This window comes from Protopterus annectens, chromosome 1.part2 (genome assembly GCF_019279795.1).
Source record: "Protopterus annectens isolate FY-2018-M chromosome 1.part2, PAN1.0, whole genome shotgun sequence".
NCBI classification, from domain to species: Eukaryota; Metazoa; Chordata; order Ceratodontiformes; family Protopteridae; genus Protopterus; species Protopterus annectens.
Genome location: NC_056727.1, coordinates 882,666,727 through 882,693,048, shown reverse-complemented (window position 1 = coordinate 882,693,048; position 26,322 = coordinate 882,666,727). Strand labels below are relative to the sequence as shown.

Genomic DNA, 26,322 nt, shown 5'->3' with positions numbered 1-26,322 from the left:
TCTCTCACATGTGTTGGAATTTGTTGGGAGGAGGAGAGGGTTGTCTGTGTACATGAGGCAGTTGTAACATTGCCTCAAGATTCCCAGATTCACCAGCTGGACTGGAGAGGAGATTGACAACTGACCTTTGGACATGGTAGAATAGCATTGGGAATTCCTTTATAGTTGAAAAAAGGAGCCAATGGGGACAAGGTACTCAAGGGGAGTTTGTGAGGGTGTAGTGCTTTTAATTTTTTAGTACTGACTTATATAATTGCTTTAGTGAGCAAGTGCCAGGCTTTAGAGTAGGAATAGGGTGTTTATTATGAGAACTAGATCAGTTCTAAGGGAAAAAGTGAAGAGCAGACTTTGTGGAGCCGAGAATGGTTTAAACCCAATTAAGTGGAGCTGCCCGATGTTGCGCTATGCGCAAAATCAAAGCGTGTTTTATATAGGGGGACTAGAAAGAGCTAGAAATTGGCCCAAAACGGCCAATAGACTACCAGATTATTGTGCTGGGAACACTCCTCCAGGGATAGATAGGCTGCTCTAAGCTCCCCACTGCCACTGGTGAACAAAGAAGCCTCCCTTTATCCAAGAAAGGAAATGGGCAACACAGGAACTTTCCAAAAGTCCAGAATACAGCAAAGCCTGTATTTGGACTACTCTAGGTCAGGAAAGATGGGAAACGAGGATAATTTTTTTTTTCTTTTTTGCAACAAACAGCAGGAAAATGCAATAAATATGTAACACAGGCTAGCGCACTTGAGTGTGTAGCCTCAACAGGTAAATGCAACAAACAGGACAAACTTTAAAAGTGCAGGTGCAAAAACAACTTTAAACAGTTTAAAACAGTTCTAGAAGCAGAAATACTTGCAGTTTAGCTAGATCGGACAGTCGCCCAGGTAGTAGCAGGAAAAAAAAACAAATTTATCAGGTTAGCAGTCGCTCTTTTAGCCTCTCTGCTGCTAGCACCACTCTGCAGGACCACGAGGAGCTTGGCTGAGTAGTAGCAAGCGAAAAAAATGCGCCAAAGCGGGTTTTATACAGGGGGACTTGAAAGAGCTAGAAATTGGCCCAAACAAACATGACAGAACAAAATCTTTCAGAACTTCTGATCAACTGTTTATTTCTTGTGAAGGTAAGAAGAAGGAACAACCTTTGTCAAATGGTTGTCTCAAGTTATTAAATTTTATTCCCACCACAACAGCAATATTCCAGGCAGGGTCAAGTCTCACTCTGCCAGGACATGGGCTTCATCTATGGCATTTTGGAAAGGTCTGGACACTAGAAGTGTATTAGAAGCAGCATCTTGGTCCTTTGTGCATACTTTTACAGAGCACTGTAGGACAAGCTTTGCTAGGACCACTCCCCAGGGGCTCCAGGACCCTTCCCCTTCTACCTCCCAGTTATTTTATGGTATGGTAATCTACCCATGTAGCTTAGGCTAGTACAGCAGTGATCAGTATGAAGAACATAGTACAGTTGTGTAAGTAAACTTGCCATGTTAACAGTAGATGTTTGAATGATCTCTGCTGCACTAGCCACCCCTTCTTTCCCCTTGTATTTTGTGTGTGTTTTATGCCAGGGTGCAAACGTGTATTTTTTTTTCTTTTCTTAGCAATGTTCCTTCAGGGCTTAGCCCTAGCATGAAAATTCTGAAGGGCATGGCACCCACACCTGTCCTTTCAGTCAGCTCACCTCAGGCTAACAGTTTGAGTGCATAGAAGGTACCCTGAAGCTTTGGAAACTGGCCAGCTGTTTTGTGTGTGTGTGTGTGTGTGTGTGTGTGTGTGTGTGTGTGTGTGTGTGTGTGTGTGTGTGTGTGCGTGTTTATGTATGTTGTAGATATATAGTGGACATAAAAAGTGTACACACTCCTGTTAAAATGCCATGTTTTTGTGATATAAAAACATTAGACCACAGTAAATCATTTCAAAAATTTTCCCACCTTTCATGTAACCTATAACCTGTAAAATTCAATTGAAAAACAAACAGATCTGTTAGGGGTAATCAATTAAATAGACTGATTAATTACAAATAAAGTTCAGCTGTCCTAGTAGGATTTTCTTGACATTTACTCAGTTGCCTGCTACAGCAAAAGCCATGGTTTGCAGAGAGCTTAAAAGGCATCAAAGGGATCTCATTGTTGAAAGGTATAAGTCAGGAGAAGGGTAAAAAAAATTTCCCCAGCATTGGATATACAATGGAACACAGTGAAGACAGTCATCAAAAAGTGGAGAAAATATGGGACAACAATGACATTGCAAAGAACTGGGCGTCCCACCAAAATTGATGAAAAGAAATGACAAAAACTGGTTGGAGAGGCTGCCAAGAGACCAAAGCAACACTGAAGGAGCTGCAGGAATTTCTGGCAAGTAGTGGTCGTGTACTACATGTGGCAACAATCTCCTGTGTTCTCCATATGTCTGGACTATGGGGTAGGGTTGCAAGACAGAAGCCTTTTTTTACACAGAAAAACATCCAGGCCAGGCTATAATTTGCAAAACAATACATTGTCTCCCAAAAGCATGTGGGAAAATGTGTTATGGTCTGATGAGACTAAGGTTGAACTTTTTGGCCACAATTCCCAAAGGTATGTTTGGCTCAAAAACAACACTTTGCATCACCAAAAGAACACCATACCCACAGTGAAGCATGATGGTGGCAGTATCATGCTTTGGGGCTGCTTTTCTTCAGCTGGAACTGGGGCTTTAGTCAAGGTAGAGGGAATTATGAACAGTTCCAAATACCAGTCACTTTTGGCCCAAAACCTTCAGGCATCTGCTAGAAAGCTGAAGATGAAGTGGAATTTCATCTTTCAACATGACAATGACCCCAAGCATGCATCCAAATCAACAATAGAATGGCTTCACCAGAAGAAAATTAAAGTTTTGGAATGGCCAAGCCAGAGCCCAGACTTAAATCCAGTAGAAAATTTGTGGGGTGACATGAAGGGGGGTTGTGCACAAGAGATGCCTTAGCAATCTGACAGATTTGGAGTGCTTTTGCAAGGAAGAGTGGGCAAGTATTACCAAGTCCAAATGTGCCATGCTGATAGACTCTTACCCAAAAAGACTGAATGCTGTAATTAAATCAAAAGGTGCTTCAACAAAGTATTAGTGTAAGGGTGTGCACTCTTATGAAACCAGCTTATTGTATGTTTTGTTTTGTTTTTATATTTCCCCCTAACAGATTTGTTTGTTTTTCAATTGAATTGTACAGGTTGTAGGTCACATTAAAGCTGGGAAAAGTTTTGAAATTATTTGTTTTGGTCTCATTTTTTTATATCACAAAAACCTGGCATTTTAAATGGGGGTGTGTACACTTTTTTATCCACTGTATATATAGATATAGACACACACACACACACACACACACACACACACACACACACACACACACACACACACACACACACACACGTCTCTCTCTCTCTCTCTGCTTTACACTTTACTAACTTGTCCAGGTTCTGTTGCCCACCTTTGAGGTCTGTTTCTTGGCTTACCAATGGAGCAACCTCCAAATTCCATGGTTTTACCTTATCCTGCCTGCAAGTAGAAATTTGTCAGTTTTTGGGTGTCAGGCCAGCTCCTGTTGTGTAGCAGTCACTAATGGGTGAGTCTGCTGTGACTGCTTGTTCCTCAGACCACTCTTCATTTTCATCTGGTCCTGTTGGTGTAGCATAATGCAGCCACATACTTTGCAGATGTAGGACTGCCCTTGGTGGGTAAGGGAGAACCATTCTTGTCAGTCTCAAGGGAAAGGGCAGGTGAAGGTTCTTCTCTTACCCTGAACAGGAAACCTGCTTGTGAGGCTAATGTGCTTACTGAGAGTTGACCCTTTTCCAGGGAATTGCCAGGAAAGGGAGGCATGGTGAAAACACTTTCCATTCTCCTATTACTTTTCTATGGACAAGGAAGATTTACTTGGATTGGGGCTTTTTCCTTGCCTTCTGTTTCCTCAGGCAAAGAAAGGACAAGCGTTCCCTCCCTTTCTGACATGGGTTTTCAGTCAGAAGAGCAGGCATTACAGAGTGAGGTCTGCACCTTAGGGTTTTTTCTCAGTCTGAACATTCTGATTCTGAGAAAAGTATCTTTTCAGGTTTCCCTCCTGAAGATTTATCATTATTCAGAAACTTTATCTGAAGATGAAGAAGATATTTCAGTGGGAGAAGAGTGAAATTCCTAAAGCACAGATAATGTGTTATGATTTATTACAGTTGGAAATTACAAATTCTGCAGCTGTTCTTCCTGTGTTGCCTGCTTTTCAGAATGTTTTTCTCATGACTTTCTGCAGCTGTTCTTCCTGTGTTGCCTGCTATTCAGAATGTTTTTCTCATGACTTCTAACTTACCTGTAGTCGTACTCCTGCACCTAGGAATGTTGCCAGATTTTAAAGGGTACCTCTGACCAGTAATGATTTACTTATCCCAAACTGATTCAGCTAAACAGTTTGCTGCTGCTAACCCCATTCCTTCAAACAAGGATGAGAAAGCAATGGATAAGTTGAGGAAGAAAACATATTACTCCAGTACTTTGACTTTGAGGATTTTAAACCGTCAAGTTCATATGCCAATGATTTTACTTTTATCTTCTAAAAATTTAAAGTCAGTAGTTAACTTTCCTTCTTCTGAGGTAAAAAAAAAATCTTTAAATGCCTGTTACATGTTTCTCAAGTAGCTAAGCACATTTTAAAGTGTGCATATGATGCTATTGATTCCTCTGCTAGAGCTCTTGCTTCTGGGTCAGTACTGAGAAGACTGGCTTGGCTTTGTTCTCAACATCTTCATGAAGATGTATTTTTTAAATACCTTTACTAAATTATCTATTAATACATGGGCAAACATACATTAATAGAAAAGAAAACAAATATCAACGTTTCCATTTGCAAACATTATACCTCATATATGTTTTCTTTCTTTTAAATATCAGTCCAGCATTGCATAACTTTCTTATTTCCTGTCTTCCTTAACATTATTCTAAATGTTCCAACAATCTCCATTTATTTCTATGTAGTTTGCTCCTTACCTTTTCTAAAAATCCCTCTGGTTCTTCTATCTCCTTTACAGTATTCAGTCATTCAAATACAGTTGTTATAGACTTTGCTTTCCACTGTCTGTTAATTAAACTTAAGGCGTTAATATGTCTAGTCAATTCAGATTGTGTGTCCCAGTTTAAAATAATAATTCCCTTAGTTCTAGCCATTTGCTCACTCAGTATTTATGACGAGTACTCTGTAGGAATGTTTTAAAAATCTGCCAATTCATTACACTCCCAAAACATGTGTTCCCAGTTACCTTCTCTTTCTCCATGAGATATCCAACATTTGCTATCTACCCAAGGAAAAATTCTTTGAAGTCTGCTTGGGATATAAAAATACTTATGCGTACACTTCCAAGAAAAAATTCTAAGCCTTCTGGACTTTGTTGCATAATTGGGACCCATATTTATGTCCTCCAATTGTTCTCTTGTAAATTGCTTTTCCAGTCTCTCTTCTAAAACATTTCTTACCTCCTTTTATAGGTCTTACTATTATCTCTTTTTAACAGCAGGTTTTGTTCTAGATTCAGCTAAAAGCTCTAATAGAGCAGGTCTTTCACTTATGATATTAATCCCTGATAAGGAAGGCAGTCTCTAGCTTCCAGTCCGAATGTCATCTTGGCCTCATCCCACTGTATCCCCTTTGCCTGTCAAGTAATTTGCTCCCAATACCTTGGTTCCTTTGACAGTTTTTTCTGTTAAATTCCACCTCCTCTTGCCTATTTTCTGTAACCCTACTTGCAGTCATCCTTATTAGCAAAATCTCTTTTATCCGTTCTTGTGTTGACTTAGTTCTTAGAATATTTTCTGCTACTTTATAAATATGATATTCTGTATGGTTGGTGTTGTTCTCCTTTGGTATCTGCATCCAAAATCTCTCTCTCGTTATTTCTTGAACTCCCCCTGCTTCATCATCATTCCTTTCCAGTTTCTGCTTTGAATTATAACTATCTGCTTGTGTTATATATAATGAGCCTTAACTATATATCTCCAAGATATCCCTTCAAATCAGATGACCCTAAACTTCCTTGTTCTTTTGGAAGGATAAACTTATCCCATTTAACTGTTGCCCTCTTCCCCTCCCAGTTAAATATCTTCCTTCAGTTCTTTATTAATTGTTGTCCTACTGTCCATGCCTTCTCCCCTGGTTGATAAAAATATGCTTGATCTGTAAATAAAGCTAAAGGTGCTAAAAGGGTTTTCATTGCTTGTATTTTACTATCCATATCAATAAACAAGAGCTTCCAGTTTCTCATTTTTTATCTTTTGTTTAGTCTCTTCTCACATATCCTTAGCTGCCACAGTAGATGCATTTTTATTCCATACACCTAAATACTTCATGTTATTGTGTCCCTCATAAATATGGGTAATGCTGAACCAATTTGTGTGTGGGTGCATAATTAACGGCTATATCCTTTATTTTATCTTTGTTAATTTTATACCCCAAAAAGACTTAAAATTGCCTCAAAATGTTCCACAACACTGAGATGTCTTTTTTTGCATTTATAAAGTACAAAATAATATCTGCAGATAAATCCAACTTTTCTTGATTAGCATACCAATTTTATCTTTGTATTTCTGAGTCCATTATTTTGTTTGCTATGGCTGTAAATATAAATCAAGTAAAAGGGAAAGAGGACACCCCTACCTGGTTCCACTGTTCAAACAGTTCAGAGAGGGATCCTCCGACTTTAATTCGTCTCTCTGATCCTTCACATATCTTCCTATTTAACCTTATTGTTGTATCAGGGAATGCAAATGCTTCCATTGACCTACTCATAAAATCGAAGCTTACTCTTTCAGATGCTTTCTCTGCATCAAGAACCACCAGCAACAGCAGTATTTTCTTACATTCTGCTTCTATCTTTATCATCATTGTTCTGTTAAGGTTGTTAGATGTTTGCCTCCCCTCCACAAAACCACACTGATCCATGTCTATCAAGTTTGGTAACACCTTTGCCAATCTTTAAGCTAGTATAGGCAAACACTTTATAATCATGGTTTAAAATTGAAATGGGTCTATATGAAGCCGAGTCTGATGGACAAAATTCCTGAAGATCTTAAAAACTGAATTTTTTTCAGATTTCTTCTTAGATAAGGAGATTCTGTTTGGCCCTTTTTGCAACTGAGGTGTTAAAGAAATGTGATGAAAGGGTTAAGGTATTAATAATAATAAGGTAAGGGGTGACTCAGATTTTTTAACCCTCCTTTTTAAAGGGAATAAAAATTTCCCATTTGCCTTAGCTCCCTTTTTCAATAAGCCATTTAAGAAACAAGGTGCTGGCTAGCAGGATTTTAAGAAGCAATGGCAAGGAGGCTCCAGGAAAACGGAAAACCCTCAAAAAATCAAGGGCAGTCTTCTCAATCAGTATAACTATTGGCCCACTCAGGCCTGTTCCACTTCCTACCCTGACAACCTCTGCATCTCTCTGTCTCTGAGATTTCATCTTATTTTGTGGTATCAGATTTGTACAGACAGATGGGTTCTGAATGTAATTCAGCAGGGTTGCACTTGGCAGTGGAAATCCTCCCTTCCTCCCTTCCTACCCAGGAGATTCCTCCTTACCCAGTGAACCAAGTTTTTCTCTCTCTTCTCCCATTCTGCGCCAGATTCTGGCCCAGGGAGTTCTAGAATTTATACCCTTTGCCACCTGGACAAAGGCTTTTATTGTAGGATGTTTGTGGTACCAAAAAGGGAAGGCTCCAGGAGGCCTGCACTGGGCCTTTCATTTCTAAATCTTTTTGTCAAGATTCCAAAAGTTCAGAATGTTACCCTTCAGTCCCTTCTTCTTCTAACCCCCTGTATGCTTTATGTAAAGCTAAGTTTAAAGGATGCCTATCATCACATTCCCATTGGTGAACAGTTCCAAAGTTTTTAAGGTTTGTTGTGTTTGGTTTACATTAGCAGTTCTCTGGTTTACCCTTTGGACTTGCAGCAGCACCAAGAGTATTCACAAAGTATCGTGCTCCGGTCGTTGCTTGCTGCAGGCTTCAGGGTGTTCACATCTTCCATATTTGGATGATTGTCTTATCTTTGCACACTTTTTAGTTGTCAAGAGTCTTTACAAACTGGCCAGAATCTTCTAATCAGTCTGAGTTTTCAAATCAACCTTCAGAAATCTTCTTGTATCCCTTCCCAGATGATGAGCCTTTCTTCCTCCAGACAAAGTAGAGATGTTTCAGCAGTTCTCCTGAGCTTTTCCAATCAAAGTCATGCATCTGCAAGTAAATGCCTTATGATTTTGTGAAGCATGACACCTGTGATTTTCATGCTTCCCCTGGTCAGGCTCCACATGAGGAAAACACAGTGGTACCTCAGATCATTGCGGATTCAGCATCTAAAGGACTCTTTGTCCTTACCAATCCCAATTCTAAGATTTGTAAAAAGGGAGATTTCTTGGTGAATAGACCAGATCTCTTGCAATCCAGGTCTCACACTGTCCCTTCCGACCCCCAAACAGTCTGCAACTGCAGATGAGTCAGACTTGGCATGAGGAGTGGTTTCCAAGGGGGTAAAAGTGCAAGCTCTGTGGAATCCTTCAGACAGACAGAAGCACATAAATGTCAAATATATGTTGGCTGTGATCAGAGCTTTGAAAGCCTTAAATTGTCTGTGGTCCTAGGACTTCTACAAGTGTACACAGACAACACAACAGGGATGTGGAACATAAACAAGGGGGGTACCAGATTCCACCCTCTTTGCAGACTGACTGTGATAGCCTGGGAGATAGCTCAGTTTGATTCTGGAGACATACTTTCTGTCAAAGCAAAGACATGACAACAGACGAGCTCTGCAGGACCAGGACAGACGTCCCACTAATGGAAACTTCATCCTGTAGCCTTCCAAGAATTGATCTAATTGTGGAGAATACGTCTACTTTGCCTCCTTTCAGAACAGCAGATACATTCTGTTCCAGGATTCCTTGCAAACAAACTTGGAATACAGATACTTTCTCATTCCCATGGACTGGAATGTTCCTATATGCTGTACCACCCTATCCATTGATATCCAGGGTTCTTCTTAAGATCCTGAAACACTCTCCAAAAATTCTGGTGACTCCCTTTTGGCTCAGGCAACAGTGGTTCTCTCTTTTCAGTCTGGACAAGGGCAGTTACCATAGGTTCATAAGAGGTTAATGGCCCTAGGGCCCTTACAATCCTACCATGTTCAACCCTTGTTCCCTTAAGCATCTAGAGATATGGTGTGTGTTGTAAGCAGATCTAAATCAGCATCAACTGCCTATACAAGAGGGACACAGGTGAAACCCCTGGGATGAATTTGTGCTTTCCCATAGAATCGTCCAAATTACTCTTAAAAAGCATTAACGAGGGGCTCTGTTTAACCTCCAGCAAGTCCTGTTGATATCACATGCTAGGTTAAGGTCCCTAGAGTGAGTGAATTGTGTACCATTTGACTTACAAAAGTGCAGTATTTCCATTAAGGCAAGATCAGAGGTTACTCTGTATGCATGACACAGGTCACCTCTGAGTAGTCTGTATGATACAGAGCATAGTGACAATGATTTCAGTCTGTCCACTTAATACATGTGCTGAAGACCTTGAATTTTCTTTGTGAGGAACCTTGAAGGTCTCTCCAGTTGCTGTAGGTGCCTGTTTAGGTGCATACCAAAGGGAGCATTGTACTGTATTATTGGCCTGATGAGGGAAGAGTACCAGGGGGGCTATAACATTTTTTGTTCCGGAAGTTATGCCCTTGCTTATGAGGTGAGCAATGTACAAGGCCTTCCTTACCATCATGGAGACATGGTGATCTAAAGTAAGGTTGCTGTCAACCTGTGTGCCCAAACCTCTCACCACTGATTTAGAGCTTAGGGTGTTGTTATTAATATGGTAATCTGCATGGACATTGTCTTTGCCAAAGGGGACAATAATGCATTTTTTTGCATTGAGTTTAAGATCATGACTTTGGCACCAATCACTGGTTTGCATAAGTCCTTCTTGTAGAATATTAACATCATTTGGGAACTCTGTAACTGCTCCCAGTTTGCAGTCATCAGCAAACTTTGTGAGCCACAGACCTTTTGTTTTTGCTTGTACTTCTGAGAAGTAGATGCCAAGCAGTAGGGATTCCAGCACCGATCCCTGTGGAACACCACTTGTAGCAGGTCTGCTGGTGGAATTGGAGTTCCCTATTTTGACTGTATTTGTTCTGTTGGTGAGCCAGTTTGTAACCCACCTAACAAGATATTGGTTGACCCCCAGCTGGTTGAGTTTTTCAATGATGCCTGAGTGAGGGATTGTGTCAAAGGCCTTTGCCAAGTCTAGGTAGACTGTATGCACAAGTTTGCCTTCATCCAAGCCTTTGGTGACAGTCTCGAAGAAGTCTTCCTGGTTTAACAGGCAGGATTTCCCTTTAACAAAACCAAACTGGGTCGGGTTAAGTGTTTGAACATCTCCTATATCCTTGTTGATATGGTTCTCCATGGCCTTGCAGATAAAGCTGGTTAGGCTAATGGGTGTATAGATCCCAGGGTGAGTGGATGTACCCCCCTTTGCAAGGGGATAACGGTAGCTGTTTCCATTCAGCAGGGACAAAACCAGTGCTTAGGCTGTGGTTGAAAAGTCTACCCAATGGTGTGGCTAACTCCTCTTTTAAACCATTGAGAACGCAGCCTGGGATGTTATCAGGTCCCATAGAGGCTGTGGTTTTGGTCTTGAGAGTGCAGTTAAGACCTGCTCTTTAGAAGATAGTAGGTGGAGAATAGATGGTAGGAATGTTTTGAGGTATATGTGGCAGGGAAGGGGGGGGGGAGTTTTTACTGTACCTGTCCGCTAGCATGTTGGCTATTTCCACTGGTTTAGTATATGTGGTTCCATTCACTACTAGTTCAGCGCAAGTCTGGCTTTTCCTTTAAGGTTTCAGATGTAGCCAAAGAAGGCCTTATGGTTATCCTTAGCTAGGGATGTTACTCTAGTTTCTTAGTTAGCTTTACAGGACTTTACAAGATGTATTATTTGCTTGTTCAAGCTGAGAAGGATGTGCTTCCTTCTTGCTTTGGATGTAGCCAAAGAAGGCCTTATGGTTATCCTTAGCTAGGGATGTTAATCTAGTTTCTTAGTTAGCTTTACAGGACTTTACAAGATGTATTATTTGCTTGTTAAAGCTGAGAAGGATGTGCTTCCTTCTTGCTGTTAGACAGGAATTTCTTCCTCTTATTATATAACCTGTTTATGGTGGATATCTACTAGGCATGCTTGTTTTTCATTGAGGATCATGCTTTGGTCCTATCAGGAATGGTTGTGGTGGTGCATCGTTCTACCTTGTTGGTGAGTACCAAGTGTAGAATGTTTGGGCCTCTTGTGGGGGTGCCAACTATCTGCTCCAAGGCATTGGAGTTAATGAAATCCAAGAACCTTTGAGCAAGTATGTTTGTACACATATATTCACCCAGTCCACAGACAGGTAGTTGAAGTCATCCATAACCAAGGTGTTTGTATTTTAAGTGACTCAGTTAGAACTAGGTAGGCAGTGTGGATATCATGGTTCATGGAGGGAGATCTATAGCTGATGATAACTTGGAGAGGGTTCTTTCCTATAGTTATTTGCACATGGAGTAACTCTAGGCAATCATTCTATTTAACTAGTCTGGAGGTATATTTATCTTTGATGAATATTGATACTCCTCCTCCTCTAGTTTTCACACATTCATTTTGTGGTCTGAACGTGTGGAAGGTATTGTATCCCGGTATGGCGTGGGTGCTCTCCATGGCTTTGAACCAGGTCTCTGACTGCACAAATGTCCACATCTTCCAAAGTGAGTGAGAATAGCTTCCAGTGAGTGCAGTTTCAGGTTTGGACTCCTAGCTTTTAGCAGCATGACCTTAAGGTTGTTTTTTAAGGATATTTTTACATCTCAAATTTTGTTTTTGTGTAGAAAAATGAAGAAAAAAACCAGTGTGAACACCAGGCCGTCAAACGTAAAACAAAGCTTTAATAAAATAGTTAAAAACGTGAGATGAGCACTTTTGGGTTGTCCAAAACCCTTACTCAGTTCTGGCATTGCTCAATCATACCATCTTTAAGTAAAAAAACAGCAAATTGGAAAGTCTTCTACAGGGGACTGCCCTCCAAAACACCAGTCAGGTTTTTCTGAGCAGCCTCCGCCTTTTAGGGCCGGTTTCAGCAGTAAATTGGCATTCAAACCAGGTGTAAATAGGCTTATAGCTCAGCAATCCACTTCATCTCATTCTGTTCAGTCCTTATAGTGGTGTCTCCTCCTGTAATACTCTTTTTAGTCAGTTGTAGAGCCATAAAAAAGAAACAATGTTCTGTATTTTCAGTGATGTGTCTAACTAGCAGATTTTTTAAATCTTTCAGTCTAATATCACTAACGTGCTTAGAAATGCACTCCTTGAAAGATCTGTCCATCTTTCCAATATAAAAACTTGAACATAGACTGCACAAAGCTATATATACTAAATGTTTCGTCCTGCAAGTCTGCACAAGTATAACATCTATATTTCTTTCTTCTACGAGTATGTGTAAACTCATTCTGAAATGAGATGTACTTGCAACAAGTGCAAGTCCTACATGGGAATGTGCTAATTCTGTTTGATTTGGCAGGTTCCAGCATGTTGCGAGAATGACATATTTGTTTTAAATTGTTGTTCCTCTTAAAAACAAGGCGGGCGCATCACCAGCTAAATCCTTTAAAGTGGGATCTAGCATAAGTATTTCCCAATTGCCTTTTATAGTGTCACAAATATGTTTAACATCACTCACGAAGAGAACCAATTTACAGATATGACTAGTTTTAATGTCAAGGTGAGAGAATAGATAATAGATGATTATCTAAAATTCGATAAACACATATCCCTGATAATTACAAAAGTTCACTGGAGACTTGGCTCACTCTACATGGCTAAACCTCTTCTAACCAACAGCTCCAGACTAGCTACTGCCAGATCCCCCTACTATCTACCCTCCTTTACTGCTCCCAAATCTTTACCAACCTGCGCAAAACTGACTTAAGCAACTTAGAAAGCTGCTATACCAAAGTAGCTAAATTTGCTGTTAACTTACCCCATAAGTCTCACCACTGTTACACCCTTCTTCAACTCAAATGGATTGAACTGCCTAGTTTATTACCTCTCAAGCAACTAACCACTGCTCACAGTATAATCCACGCACCCAACAACTGTCCTGCTCTCATTGATCTAGTTCATCAAAACTCTATCACTAGATTCCTTAGATCATCTGACAAATTAAAGGTAACTAAATCTAATAACTTCTATGGAGACTCCCTCTACTCAGACAAACTAGCCAAAACCTGGAACTCACTCCTCCAACACATTCTATTTAAAAAACCCAGGCAGTCACAAATTCAAACTACTACTAAAAGAACACTTTACTAAACACTGGCTATGCTCTTGTACCATCCCAGGATAATTCTTACTGTCTGCTGTTACTTACTCTACCTATAACAGATTATATACTCTTTAACCTTTATTCTCCTGCTCTCCTATGAATTACTCTGCTCTCTACTCTTCCTGTAAAAAAAAAAAAAAAAAAAAACTTTTATTGCATTCTACTTTTTGTAATTCTTGCAAGTTTTTGTATTATGCTTTAATACAAGATATATATTATGTCAATTATATAATTTTGAATCCCACTATGCTGTTAATCTAGCCCAATAATTATTGTATTTACTTTGTTGTATCTTGTATCTAATGATTTTTCTATGTACCTTTATTTGGAGATTTTCTCCCTGGGTCTCCTGAAAATGGGCTACATGGCCCAGTCAGACATTACCTGTTTAACAAATGTAAATAAGTAAGTAAATAAATAAATATGTGAGCAGGATGTTGCAAATTTTTTATATGAATCTAGACATTGTTTTTATAATGTCAGTAAAGAAGAGAGAGATGCACTATGTGAGCTTAAGGAAAACAAAGATTTGATGATCAGACCCGCCGATAAAGGAGGTGGGATAGTGGTGATGAACCACTCAGATTATATTAGGAAAATGACAGCAATGTTGGCAGATGCAACGATATTTTTGATTATTTTATAGTGGAACAACCCACCATTCCAGAGATTAGTGGCCTACCCAAAGTACATAAAGAGCTTTATGAGCCCCCAATGCGACCCATTGTATCAGGTAACAGGTGGATAATGGAGCCACTGTCTGTGTTGAACATCAGCTTAAAAATGTGGTGCAACTTAATCACACTATAATAAAAGACACAGTACATTTTTTAACTCAGTTATCAGATTTTGCAGTATCAATGAGAGGGGATATCCCACATATAATGGCAACCTTAGATGTGAATAGTCTCTTCACTGTTGTGCCCAATGATTTTCGGATAACGTCTTTAAGGCACTACTTGGAACATAACAGCAATTTTGACCAAGTTAAGATAGAGCTGATTTGCTGCCTTATGGATTTAATCTTAAATAACAATTTTTTTTTTGTTTGAGAAGACTGTATATTGGCAGAGGTGGGGTTTTGCTATGGGCACACCGTGTGCCAACAGCTATGCCAATTTGGTCATGGCTGAGTGGGAGAATAATTATGTGCTCAACAACAACCCCTTTGAAAGAGCTCTAAAATTTTATAAACGTTTTGTGGATGATGTCAACCTAATGGGGAGACGCATCAGAGATCCTTAATGATTTTGTAGCATATTTGGAGAGTTCTCCTGCGTTTTTGAAATTCACCTTCCACTATTCAACCATCTGTATTAGATTTTTGGATGTTAATATCTCCTTAGATGAGAAAGGTGAATTTATTAAGAGCATGTATGGAATAGAGTGCAAGAAAAATAATTTATTAAATAAGAACAGCATGCATCCTTCATTCACGTTCTCTAATGTGATTAAGAATCCGCTGTACAGGATATCAAGATTATATACTGATGGTGAAGACTAGACCACAACAATTTTGAATTTGAAGGTGGACCTCCAAATAAGGGTGTATAAGCATGAAGGAATAGAAAAAGAGCTGCATTTAATATAAATAGGAGGGTTAAAGCGCTACCTTTTTTCAATCGCCCACATCACAAAATACATTCAGAAAGTAAAGTAACTTCAGTTGGAATTGTTGTTGGGCGGACTCAGTCTATGTGAAGGAGAAATAGACACTTTAACTTACGCAAGTGATGTTAAACATATTTATGACATTATAAAAGACCTTTGTAAAATACTTATGATAGATCCCACTTTAAAGGATTTAGCTGGTGATGCACATTCCTTTGTTTTTAAGAGAAACAAGAATTTAAAAACAAATATTGTCATTCTCACAACATGCTGGAACCTTCCAAATCAAACAGAATTGGTACATTCCCATGTAGGACTTGCACTTGTTGCAAGTACATCTCATCTCAGAATGAGTTTACACATCCTCTTACAGGAAAGAAATATATATGTTATACGTATGCAGACTGCAAGATGAAACATTTAGTATATATAGCTTCATGCAGTCTGTCTTCAAGTTTTTATATTGAAAAGATGGACAGATCTTTCAAGGAGCGCATTTCTAAGCACGTTAGCTGGACACATCACTGAAAATATGGCACATTGTTTCTTTTTTAAGGCTCTACAAGTGACTAAAGAGAGTGTTAGAGGAGGAGACACCACTATAAGGACTGAACAGAATGAGATGAAATGGATTGCTGAGCTACAAGTCTATTTACCACTGGGTTTTAATGCCAATTTACCAATGAAACTGGCTTGAAAAGGACAGAAGCTGCTCAGAAAAACCTGATGGGTGTTTTGAGGGGCAGTACCTTGTGGAAGACTTTCTGATTTTCTCTTTATTTTTTATTTAAAGATGCGCTGATTGAGTAATGGCAGATCTAAGGAAGGGTTTTGGATAACCCGAAAGCACTCATCTCATGTTTTTAACTATTTTATTAAAGTTTTTTTTTATATTTGATGACCTGGTGTTCACACCAGATGTTCTTCATCTCACATTGCTGCAGTCCTTACATTTGGGTAGTCCGCTGTAATATCAAAGTATAAGGCTGGCGTCAGTCAAAAGCGCATTGACTGACATCAGGACACAAATATATCCTCAGTCTTTTTGCCGCATGGTCCGATGCAAAAGCAGCATTGGAATATTTTAGTTTTTCTTGCCTCAGTGGTTTAAAAGTGAATAATTGCATTTCTTGTGGGAAACAGATATTATCATACTTTGTGTATTCCTTGTTTAGGGCCTGATTGTTGGCTGTCGCTCTTGTGCTAGATTTAATAAACGCAATATAAAGAGAAGGTTGGATTGTGCCAGGTTAGTCTTTGGGAAGCGGTGCAATTATAAAATGGGTTCTTTAGAGGTGTGGTTCCACCGAGATTTTCTGGGTTCTCAGAGAGACTTTGTTATTGCAGGATGTGGCCTCTCAGGAGGCAGGTCAGGCTGAAGGGGCTTCTCAGGTTACTTCTCCCTCCCTTCCTAAGGTGGTTAGGCTCTCTCCTTCTGTTGCCAAGGCTTCTCCCAGGGGCAGGCCAGGTTTAGCTTCAGTTGGTGTCACCCCTAGTTCTTCTGGAACTGTGCCCAAGAAGCATATGCTTAAAATGGCAGAAGATTTGATTACTTTGATTAGGGTTCTTTGCCCCTCCTGATAAGAGACCTAAGACTTGCAGGAGTATTCTCCTTATTCTGACTCTGATGTGGATGATTCTACTCCTTCTGCTTCTCCTCCTGAGGATTTTTCTTTTTCAGAAACTCTTCATTCTATGAGGGAGCATTTTAAGTGGGAAGGCCAGGACTTCTCTGACTCCAGGAAAAGGCTTAGGGAATTTTGTTTTACCCCAGCATAGGCCTTTGGCTATACCTCCTGTTTTAGATGTGGTGGAAGATGTTTTTGCAGAGGCTTCACTTAATCCTGATTCTTTGCCTCCTGCTCCTGTTAAACCTGATAGATATTACAGGGTGCCTGAAGCTCATAAGTATCTTTTTAAGAGTCCTAGGGCAGACCCAGAAACTGTTAGTCAGGGCCCTAAAGGTGTTAAGGCTTCTGTTGTCAAGAATCCGGTTCCTTCCGACAAAGAGGCCAAAGCTTTGGATAGATGGGGAAAGAAAGTTTATACTTCTTCCACTCTAGCTATGAGGGCTTTGAATTGCCAGTTTCACATGTTAAAATACCAAAACTATCTCCTTTCACAATTGAAGTCTAAGGTTGATGCTAGGTATTGATTGTAAAGAGTTGCAAGATTTAGTACATGTTTCTGAACAGGTGGGTAAGCATTCTTTGCAATGTGGTTTTGATGCTGTACAGGAATTTATCTGACCATGTTAAAACAAGGATTTTAGATGCTCCTTTACAATCTGATGTGTTGTTTGGTTCTCCTGTTGAGACAGTTTTAAAGAAAATGGAAGACAAGGCTAAGTCTATGCAGACTGTTAAAGATTTTGCAGGTTCAGCCTCCAAAGTTTAGTAGAAATTGGCCTACTGAGGGGTGGATGTATCCTTCTTATGATTCCCAGTCTCTCAGGGTTCTTTCAGGCCTCGAACAGGGAGTTCTCCTGCACAGTCTTCAGGTGAGGGCAGGGTCAGTCCTCCTCCACAAAGAATAGAGGCTCACAAGCAAATTTCTCTGTTACTCCAACTAGGGGCCATTCAGCGGTTCCTATGCCGAGACCAATTTTGGACTTATCTATCCTCAACACTTATCTGGACATTCCCAAGTTCAAAATGTTGAAGATCATTGGATGGTAACTTTAGATCTCAAGGAGGCCTATCTTCATGTTCCTATCAGACTGAGTTGCGGACTTCTCATTATCAGTTCTCTGCATTGCCCTTTGGCTTATCGGTTCTGGCTCGGTGATAGCTTTCCTCAGGTTAAAAGGAATACAGATTTATCCCTATTTGCTTCTTCATCATTTGGCGTATCTGATAGCAGTCCTATGATGCCTAATAAAGTCCAGTCTAGTACCCTCTCAAGACATGTGCTTTCTGGGTGTGAGACTGAATACAGCATGCCATATGGCCTTTTGACCCCGGACAAACAAAGAATCTTTCCCTTTACTTTCATCAGTTGTCTCATCAGTCGGGCTGACTGCAAGGACAGTCCTTCGTATCTCAAAATGTATGGACACAGCACTGCCAGGATTTGGACACTGTCATTCCAATAATACCTTGCATTCTTTTGTGGTGGGCTCAGGAATGTCACCTAAACAAGGGACTAGTCAGATTCTAACGACAGATGCCTAAGACAAAGCTTGGGGAGCTCATCTGAATGGAAAGTGGATACAAAACAAGTGGCCTGCCAGACTACAACATCTACATATCAACTTGAAAGAGATGTTAGCAGTCCAGTTTGCATTAATAGCTTTCAAGGATTTACTTCTTCCAGGGCAGGTGTTGATTCTAACAGACAACACAACTGTCATGTGGTACATCAACAAACACATTCTTATCCTCTATGCTGATTTTGTGGGAGACTGCTCTCAGTTTAGCTAAATCTTCAGGCAAGGTTTCTGCCAGAACTCCTTAGCAGATGTGTTGAGCAGGCAAATTATGGATCCCCACGATCCTCATGTATTTCAGAAATTGACAGTGTCATGGGGAACTCCAGACATAGATCTGTTCCCACTAAACCACCAGCTGCCAAAGTTTTGCACAAAAGGTTTCATCCCACAGCTTGGAGAGTGGATGCTCTTTCTTTCAATTGGAGCAATCTTCATGTGTATGCCTTTCCGCCTCTGCCTCTCCTCCCAAAGGTACTACTAAAGGCCAGACAAGACAAGCCAAGGATGATTTTAATAGCTCCAGATTGGCCTCGACAGCATTGGTACCCATTACTGAGGAGCCCCTGCACGAAGCCTCCATGGCCTTTGCCCACCTGTTGTCTCAGGAGGACAGTCATTTGCTCAATGTCAAGCTTCACTCTCTGCACCTAACAGCCTGGCATATTCTGTTTTGAACCATAGTGGGCCTCCACTTCCACAACAAGTTTTGAATGTTATTTTGGAAGCTAGAAGGCCTAGTACAAGGAAAGTGTAAATGGAAGAGATTTTTATTTTGGAGTGCAGCAAAGGATTTTGATGTTTCTGAGCCTAATTTAAGTGTGGCTCTTCAATATCTTACTGAGTTACTGGACAAAGGTTTGTCCTTCTCTTCTATTAAGGTTCATGCTGCAGCAATTTACTATGATTGTGACCCACCATTGTTTTCTCATCCTTTGTTCAAGCAATTTCTTAGAGGGGCAAAGAATATAAGACTGCTTGGGATCTCAATTTTGTGTTGGAGAAACTCACTCTACAACCTTTTGAGCCTGCAGCTACTGCTGAATTAAAGTTTTATCATGGAAGACTGCTTTTTGTTGGCTATTACCTCTGCAAGAAGGGTTTCTGAGTTGCAGGGTTGAGCCTTTCTTGATTTTCCATAAGGATAGGGTATCTAATCCTTCCTTTATGCCTAAAGTGGTTTCTAGTGTCGCTTTAAACCAAACTATTCATTTGGCTACCTTTTATGCAAATCCCCAAAATAAAGGAAAAGATTTTGCACACTTTAGATGTACACAGGCAGTTATTATTTGGACAGAACTAAAGGGTTCAGGCAGTCTCAGCAGTTATTTGTTTCTTTTGCTTTGAGTTCTCAGGGCAAGCCTGTGTCAAAACAAACTATTTCTAAGTGGATTGGGTTTTGCATTGCTTTCTGTTATTCCCATTATGGCAAGGAAGTTCCAGCTGGGATTAGGCCTCATTCCACTAGGGCTACTGCCACTTCAACAGCTACTAAGGATATTTTGGAGGCAGCTACTTGGAGTTCAGTGCATACTTTTTCCAGGCATTATCACTTACCACTTTACTCTAAATCCAGGGCTGATTTTGCATAATTTGGCCATCCTCCCTTTCCTCTGCTTTGGGATTCTGGACTGCAGCAATGTGAGATGAAGAACATAAATGTAGATGTTCTGTGGGCTGGGTGGTCAATTGGGTGTATATTGTCTATTGTATATATTGTACATATTTTTAGTGCTAGGATGGTTGGTTGTTGGTTTGCTGTCTTTTAGGGTCTTCTGTCATCTGGGGCAAGAAAAGACTGAGGATATGCTGATGTCAGTCAAATTGTAAGGACTGCAGCAATGTGGATCTTCAAACATCTACATTTATGGTAGGTACAAAACTGTACTTTTTTTCTTCATTCTTGCTTTATATTTTCTGGTGCAAATCTTTACTTGTCGCTCCATACATTTGTGGATTGCCTAAAAAAAGGCACCATGGGGGTGGCAAGAGCCTTGGCCAGTAGCCGAAAGGCCAGAGGTGACAGGTGGAGACCACCTTTGGCAAAGCATCTTGGTCTATCAACCATATCATCCCTGGCTGAAAGGTGCTAGATACCCGTAGAGTGACACCAGAAACTGTCAGTTGTTGAAGTCAATCATTTTTTGTCTGTAGTGAGGCAACATCCTAGGTGAAGGTAGAATGCTGCCTAAGGCTAGAGACATACCTGACTGGAACACATAATCAGAGAGCTTAGTCATGTCTCTCTTCATGTAGTCCAGTGAGGTACATCTCAAGTCATTCACACCAGCATGGACTATGACAGAGGCTTAACAGTGTTTATTGTTGAGAGACTTGAGTGCATGTGTGATGTGGCAGATCCTGGCACCTGACAGACAGTTGACTGTGACCTTTTCCTTATCCAACCTGGTGAGTGGAGCATCTGTGTGTCTCACAATGATGTCAGTTATGACTAAAATGTTTGATTTTGTGTTTTGCCTTAGGGGTGTGTTTGGTGAGACGCTGGTGCATGCGTTTGTATGTGTACTCTGATTTGCTGAGAATGTATTAAGTGAACTATGTTTATGTTTGGGAGGTTTCTGATCTTTAGGTAGGCTTCTTGTGAGAACCTCTGCATATGTAGGTTTAGGTGTTTTACATGTGCATGGTGCAGGAGGTGAAGTGTATTAGCTGACAATCTGCTTAGTGTCCGATATATTAGTTTGTGAGTGAGAGAGCCTAGATTCTAGATTCTTAATATAGATGCATCTCTCACATTTTGGATTTGTGTGAATCTGAAGAAGTGGGTTGTGAGTGTACATGAGGCAATTGCTACATTGCCTCTGGATGCCCATGTTGATCAGGTTGGCTAGAAAAATGGTCAGAAATTGTCCATTCATGATGCTAGGTGAAGTACTGAGGTCAGTAATGGGGAGGGGACTAGAAGGACCAGGTATGGCCAAGGGACAAGAAAAAGTTATAAACTGCAAGGGGCTTAATGGGTGTGACTTATGGAGGAACCTCAGAGGCCCAGCTGAATGTCTAACCATGCAGTGAAGCATAACCGTGTGAAACCTCAGATGGAGGACAAGCAGCTGACTAAGGGAAAATTATCCAAGAATTTGCATCTATAACCGTCAGTGGTATCTTCCACTGCATGGTAGTGTGTGCCAGGAAAACCCATGCTAACATGGGCAACAATTACCAATGTAATTAAACTGATTTGAAAAACACTAACCAATAGTAGCAGGCTAGACTGGGCCCTGAGCCAACAGTCACCACTCATATAGGTCCATAGCTACACTCTACACTCACTAGGGTACAAGAGAGGCCCTCTTTTGTGGAGGAAAGCTGAATTAGTGCTCAGAAACTAAAAATCAGATTGGGTCCAGCAAATCTGAACCAAGTCTATGCTAGGCTAAAAGTGTAGAAAACCGCAAAAAATACAGTAAAATACAGTTCAAAAATAACAGCATGCAGTAAAATACAATGCAAGAAGTGCAGATCAAATAAAAATTATATTTTTCAGTAGCAGGCAATGGAAGCTTTAGAAAACACAGGAGATTGATTGCTTTTTGCTAACCTCTCTGCAGCTATGGTAAATGAAATCACAAGCTTCTCTGCAGACTGGATTTGTTCACATAAAGCATGGACTATTTGATATACCTCCACCTGACAAATCTTCATCTGACTGCCTGAATGGTAGAACTTGGGTTTTAGGCACTTTTTCCCTGCAGACATGCAGCAGGGTACTAAAAGATGCAAAAAATGTTATTAGGACGCCATATATGTACAAATGGAAAATATTTTCTAGTTGGTGCCTTTCCAAGAGCCAAGACACTCTTCAGGCCTAACTGCCTCTAGTTTTTGATTGTTTCTGTGTGTCTGGTCTTTCTTATTCCTGTATCACAGTGCATTTGTTGTCCATTTCTGCTTGTTTGCCCTTTGATTCCCCCCTTTCTAATCATACTAAAGTTAAACAGATTTTGAAATGGGTATTGCATATCCATTAACATAGGAAAGAAGTGTCTCATCCTTGGGATCTCAGCTTTGTACTTAAAAAAGTTTACTCTTGTCTCCATTTGAACCAGCTCGCCTGGATGAATTGCGGTTCTTAATTTGGAAGACTTTTACTCATTGCTCTGATATCTGCTAGGAGTATCTGAGGTACAAGCTTTTATTGTGAATCCACCCTACCTCGTTTTTCAGAAGGACAGTGTTTCATTGAGAACTAATTTTTCTCTTGTGTCGAAAGTAGTCTCTGAATTTACTTTGACAGACTGTTAAACTTTGCCTTCTTTCCTAAAGCCAAGAATAAGGAAGAAAAGATTCCTTACACTCTGTATATCCACAGGCAGCTTAGATACTACATACACAAATGTCAAGCCTTCAGGAAATATAATTAGCATATTGATCACTGCTGCGGTAGCCTACGCTGTATGAGTTATATCTTGCCAAGAATATAACAGCCAGCTTCCAGAGCTTAAGGGCACTTTCCATGCACCCAAACTATCAATCAGCACGAGCTGAGCTGACTAAAAAGACAGGTTTGGGCACCAAGCCCTTCAAACCTTTCCTACCGTTATAGAGTGCACACCTTGTGTGGGTTTTTGAAGATCGACAGTCAATTTGTGCTATTCTTTTGCTGGGCACATAAGTTCCCTTTGGAGAAGAACCTTACTAATTTCAAAAAAAAGGTTGTTTTACTGTATTTTCCTGTTCAATAAAGTTATTTTTAAGTTAGGAGTTTATGTAATACGGACTGCCATAAAATTTTACTGTGATTTTAAACAGGAGTGCACATTTTCCCTGTCAGTTTGAAAGTTGTTGAAGTAATTGAAAAACATTTTTTTTTCTGTGGAGAAATTGTGTTCATTTTGTTAGCCCCCAAAGTAAAATATTTTAAAGTGCTTTTTTGCTGTGCTTTTGTGTGAAAAAAATGACTTAAAGACTTTAAATTGTTACCAGCTCTTGCTGCTTGTTTTTTGCCGGAAGGAGGCACAATTTTTGGATTGATCATGGAACAAACTACCAGTCCTATATATGGTACTTCTTCTAGCTGCAAAACAAAGTTAAACATGTAGCCTTTGCCATCACAGCATGCTAGCAGTTTGCCTCGGACGCAGGTGAGTGACTCTGATGTGGCAATAGCTTGTTCCTCAGTCCACTCACCTTTTCCCCAGATCCCTCTGGTGTAGCACTTACAGCCACTATAGACCAGGGGTTAGTCACATCCTCTGCAGCTATTGGGGTCCTCTCAGTGGGCAAAGGAGAGACAGTCTGATGTTTCTCAGTACCTCAGAAATACTATAAGTTGTTACAGAAGGAATTCCTCTCTGGCACTTGGCTTAGGGGATTACGGTGCTGTTAATGAGCTGTTTCTTGAAGTCCAGTGGTGCAAGGTTTGTGTCCCTTAGCTTCTATTGTCTGACTGCGTGACTCTGAGCAAATCACTTAATCAGACACAGCTCTCTGGCTATGTGTGAAAAGGTCCGTGGAAATCAGTGCTCTACCACAGATGACAAATACAAATAAATAAATAAACCTGCACCCATTCTTCCAGTTCTGCGGCTGCTGCTCCCTCCCCTCCATACTCCTTATTTGTTGGTGTGGTGTTTAAGCCAAGGTGTAAAAAAAAAAATATATATATATATATTTATATATTGTTTGTGTCTTTCGGCTTTTCCCGGTTAGGGGTCACCACAGCGGAACTCCGGTCCGCTAATAATTGGCAGTAGGTTTTTACATGCTGGCTTGCCGGGCCTAACGCACAACCTTCAACGAAGGAACACCCATTCACTCATGTCGACACAGAAGATGCTCTAACTGAGAATTGAACGGGCAACATCTAACTGTGAGACGACAACGCTACCGCAGCACCACCACTGCAGTTTTTATATATTTTTTTTTTGTATTATTCCTATTATTTTCCTTTCAGTGCTCAACCTCCCTGTCTCTGTTGGCAGGAAAGCTCTGAAGGGCTTGGCACCCAAGCCTGTCTTTTTAGTCTGCTCAACTTGAGCCGATTGACAGTTTGGGCTTGTGAAAGGTGCTCTGAAGCTGTGGATGCTAGCTGGCTGTTTATGTATGTATGTGTGTGTGTGTGTATGTGTATGTATATATATTGACTGACTTTTTGCCAGGAAATGAAATTTGTCTTTTACTTTTCATATTATTTATGACGGCGGCGCAGTGGTGCAGCGGTTAACATTGTCACCTCACAGCAAGAGGTTCTCCGGTTCGATTCTCGGCTGGGGTGCCTTCTGTGTGGAGTTTGCATGTTCTCCCTGTGTTCGCGTGGGTTTCCTCCGGGTACTCCGGTTTCCTCCCACATTCCAAAGACATGCATCTGGAGCATTTCTCCCCGATCCTCCGCTGAAAACAGGCTCTGTGGAACCTAGTCGGACTTTCCCGGTCAACAAATGATAAATAAATAAATAAATAAATAAATTTACCATCAACATAGTAGTCTGTATGTTCGTTAAATTGTTGAAATGTGTGTAACTATTACTCTATAAATGCTAGTATATGTTAATATTATATTTATAACTGGAGTTTTTCTCCAGTTCTAAATATAACTGTGTGCACGCGCCCGTGGTTACGAAATGACAACCTTATTACAGAAGTTCAAATACCAGATTACATCAAACTTGCTGTTAAAACAAATCCTATATTTTTCTCTTTTTAGGAAAAAATGTGTCTTGTGGAAAGAAACTTGACAGTCTAATTCAGTCCCTTGCAGAAGAGCCAGAAGAAACAACAGAAAATGCTGCACATACTGATGATGAGTACTCAGGGGGCGATGACCATTTAGAAAGTTCCTGTGCACAGGGGAATGAAATACATGAATATGGTGATGAGTACACTGAGGGTGAACCATTGCTCATTAATGCTACAGACACCATGAAAGGAAAAGCTGTAGTAGAAGTAAGCACTGATCACTTAGACAACTGGGAACAAGCAGCATTAAGAAGGCGACACAAATATGATTGACTTTGATGCTTGAATGCCAGTGCTCTTTACATTCTGATCATTCATTGTTAAATGTTGCATGCATATTTATAATGTCTGGCTGTATATAAATGAATTATGATAAATATTTATTGGCTGTAGTTATGGCAGTAATATTTACAGAAATGTGTTCACATATTCACTATAGATATATATAGATTTTATTTATATATCAAATTTATTTTGTATACAGAATTTGAATTTTTGGTAAACATTTCACTTTGTCAGGTAAAACACAGCATTAGCATGTAGTGTATGTACAAAAGATTTTAAAATATATTTTGCATTTTATTGATGTGGCACTTTTCTTATGGTTCTACATTTTTCACATAAAGTTGTGCTGGCAATTTTGAATCTAGAAAAGACATGGTCAGAAAATCTAACCAGAAGAATGTAAAAAAATGCAGTGGGGGTCTCTTGACCTGTGAATTGCATGTTCTCTTTTCAGAAATTTGCAGACTGATGTACTCAGTGATTATACAAGTGGCTGGACTTGTTTGTTCACATTGGTTTATAAGGATTATGTTTAGTTAGCATTGATAAGCTATGTTTTGCAATGAAGAATGTGAAATGGACTTGGCATATTTCTTACCAGTCATCTTAGAATCTCTTCAGTACATTATTCTGAGTTATGCTTTAAGAGTACATGTTGGTGTTTTATTTTATTTTCTTTCTAGCCAAACTTGTGCCCTTTCTTTAGTGAGGTGGTGGTAGTAGTGTAGCAGTTAAAGTTGCACTGACCAATAATTATGGAAAGTAAATAAGACCCAAAACATTAGAAGACTTGTAAAACAGATGAATGTAGCAGGCAGAACTGTTAAAATAAATATGTGACGTAACAGAAATAAATAAGGATGTTCATCGTGTTTCACTGTTGCAGTCATCACTGTTGGGTTCTTCCTGCCGGCAGGCAGCCCTCGGTCGGCCAGAATCCCAAAGTCTGGGTCCGGCGTCGGCTGTTCAGTCATGCTCCCTGACGTCAGAGCACCAGGGGTACAAAGCTGCCAGCCGACGCCATGTTCTCCAGTGTTTCTTGCCGTGCGGTGGAAGCAGTTCGCAAGTGCCGGTCGGCTGACTCCTGATATTTTTCGTACTTCATTCCG

At 40.2% G+C, this 26,322-nt stretch overlaps 1 protein-coding gene across 1 annotated transcript in view; it reads left to right on the top strand.

Moving 5' to 3' along the window:
* CCDC107 (coiled-coil domain containing 107) overlaps nucleotides 1-25,511 on the top strand; it is a gene marked incomplete in the record, with an annotated part of 750,510 nt that extends 724,999 nt beyond the window's left edge. Inside the window, 1 exon segment of the mRNA XM_044059421.1 lies at nucleotides 24,897-25,511. Coding sequence (XP_043915356.1) covers nucleotides 24,897-25,201 — 305 coding nt within the window.
* Nucleotides 25,512-26,322: the final 811 nt, after the last annotated feature.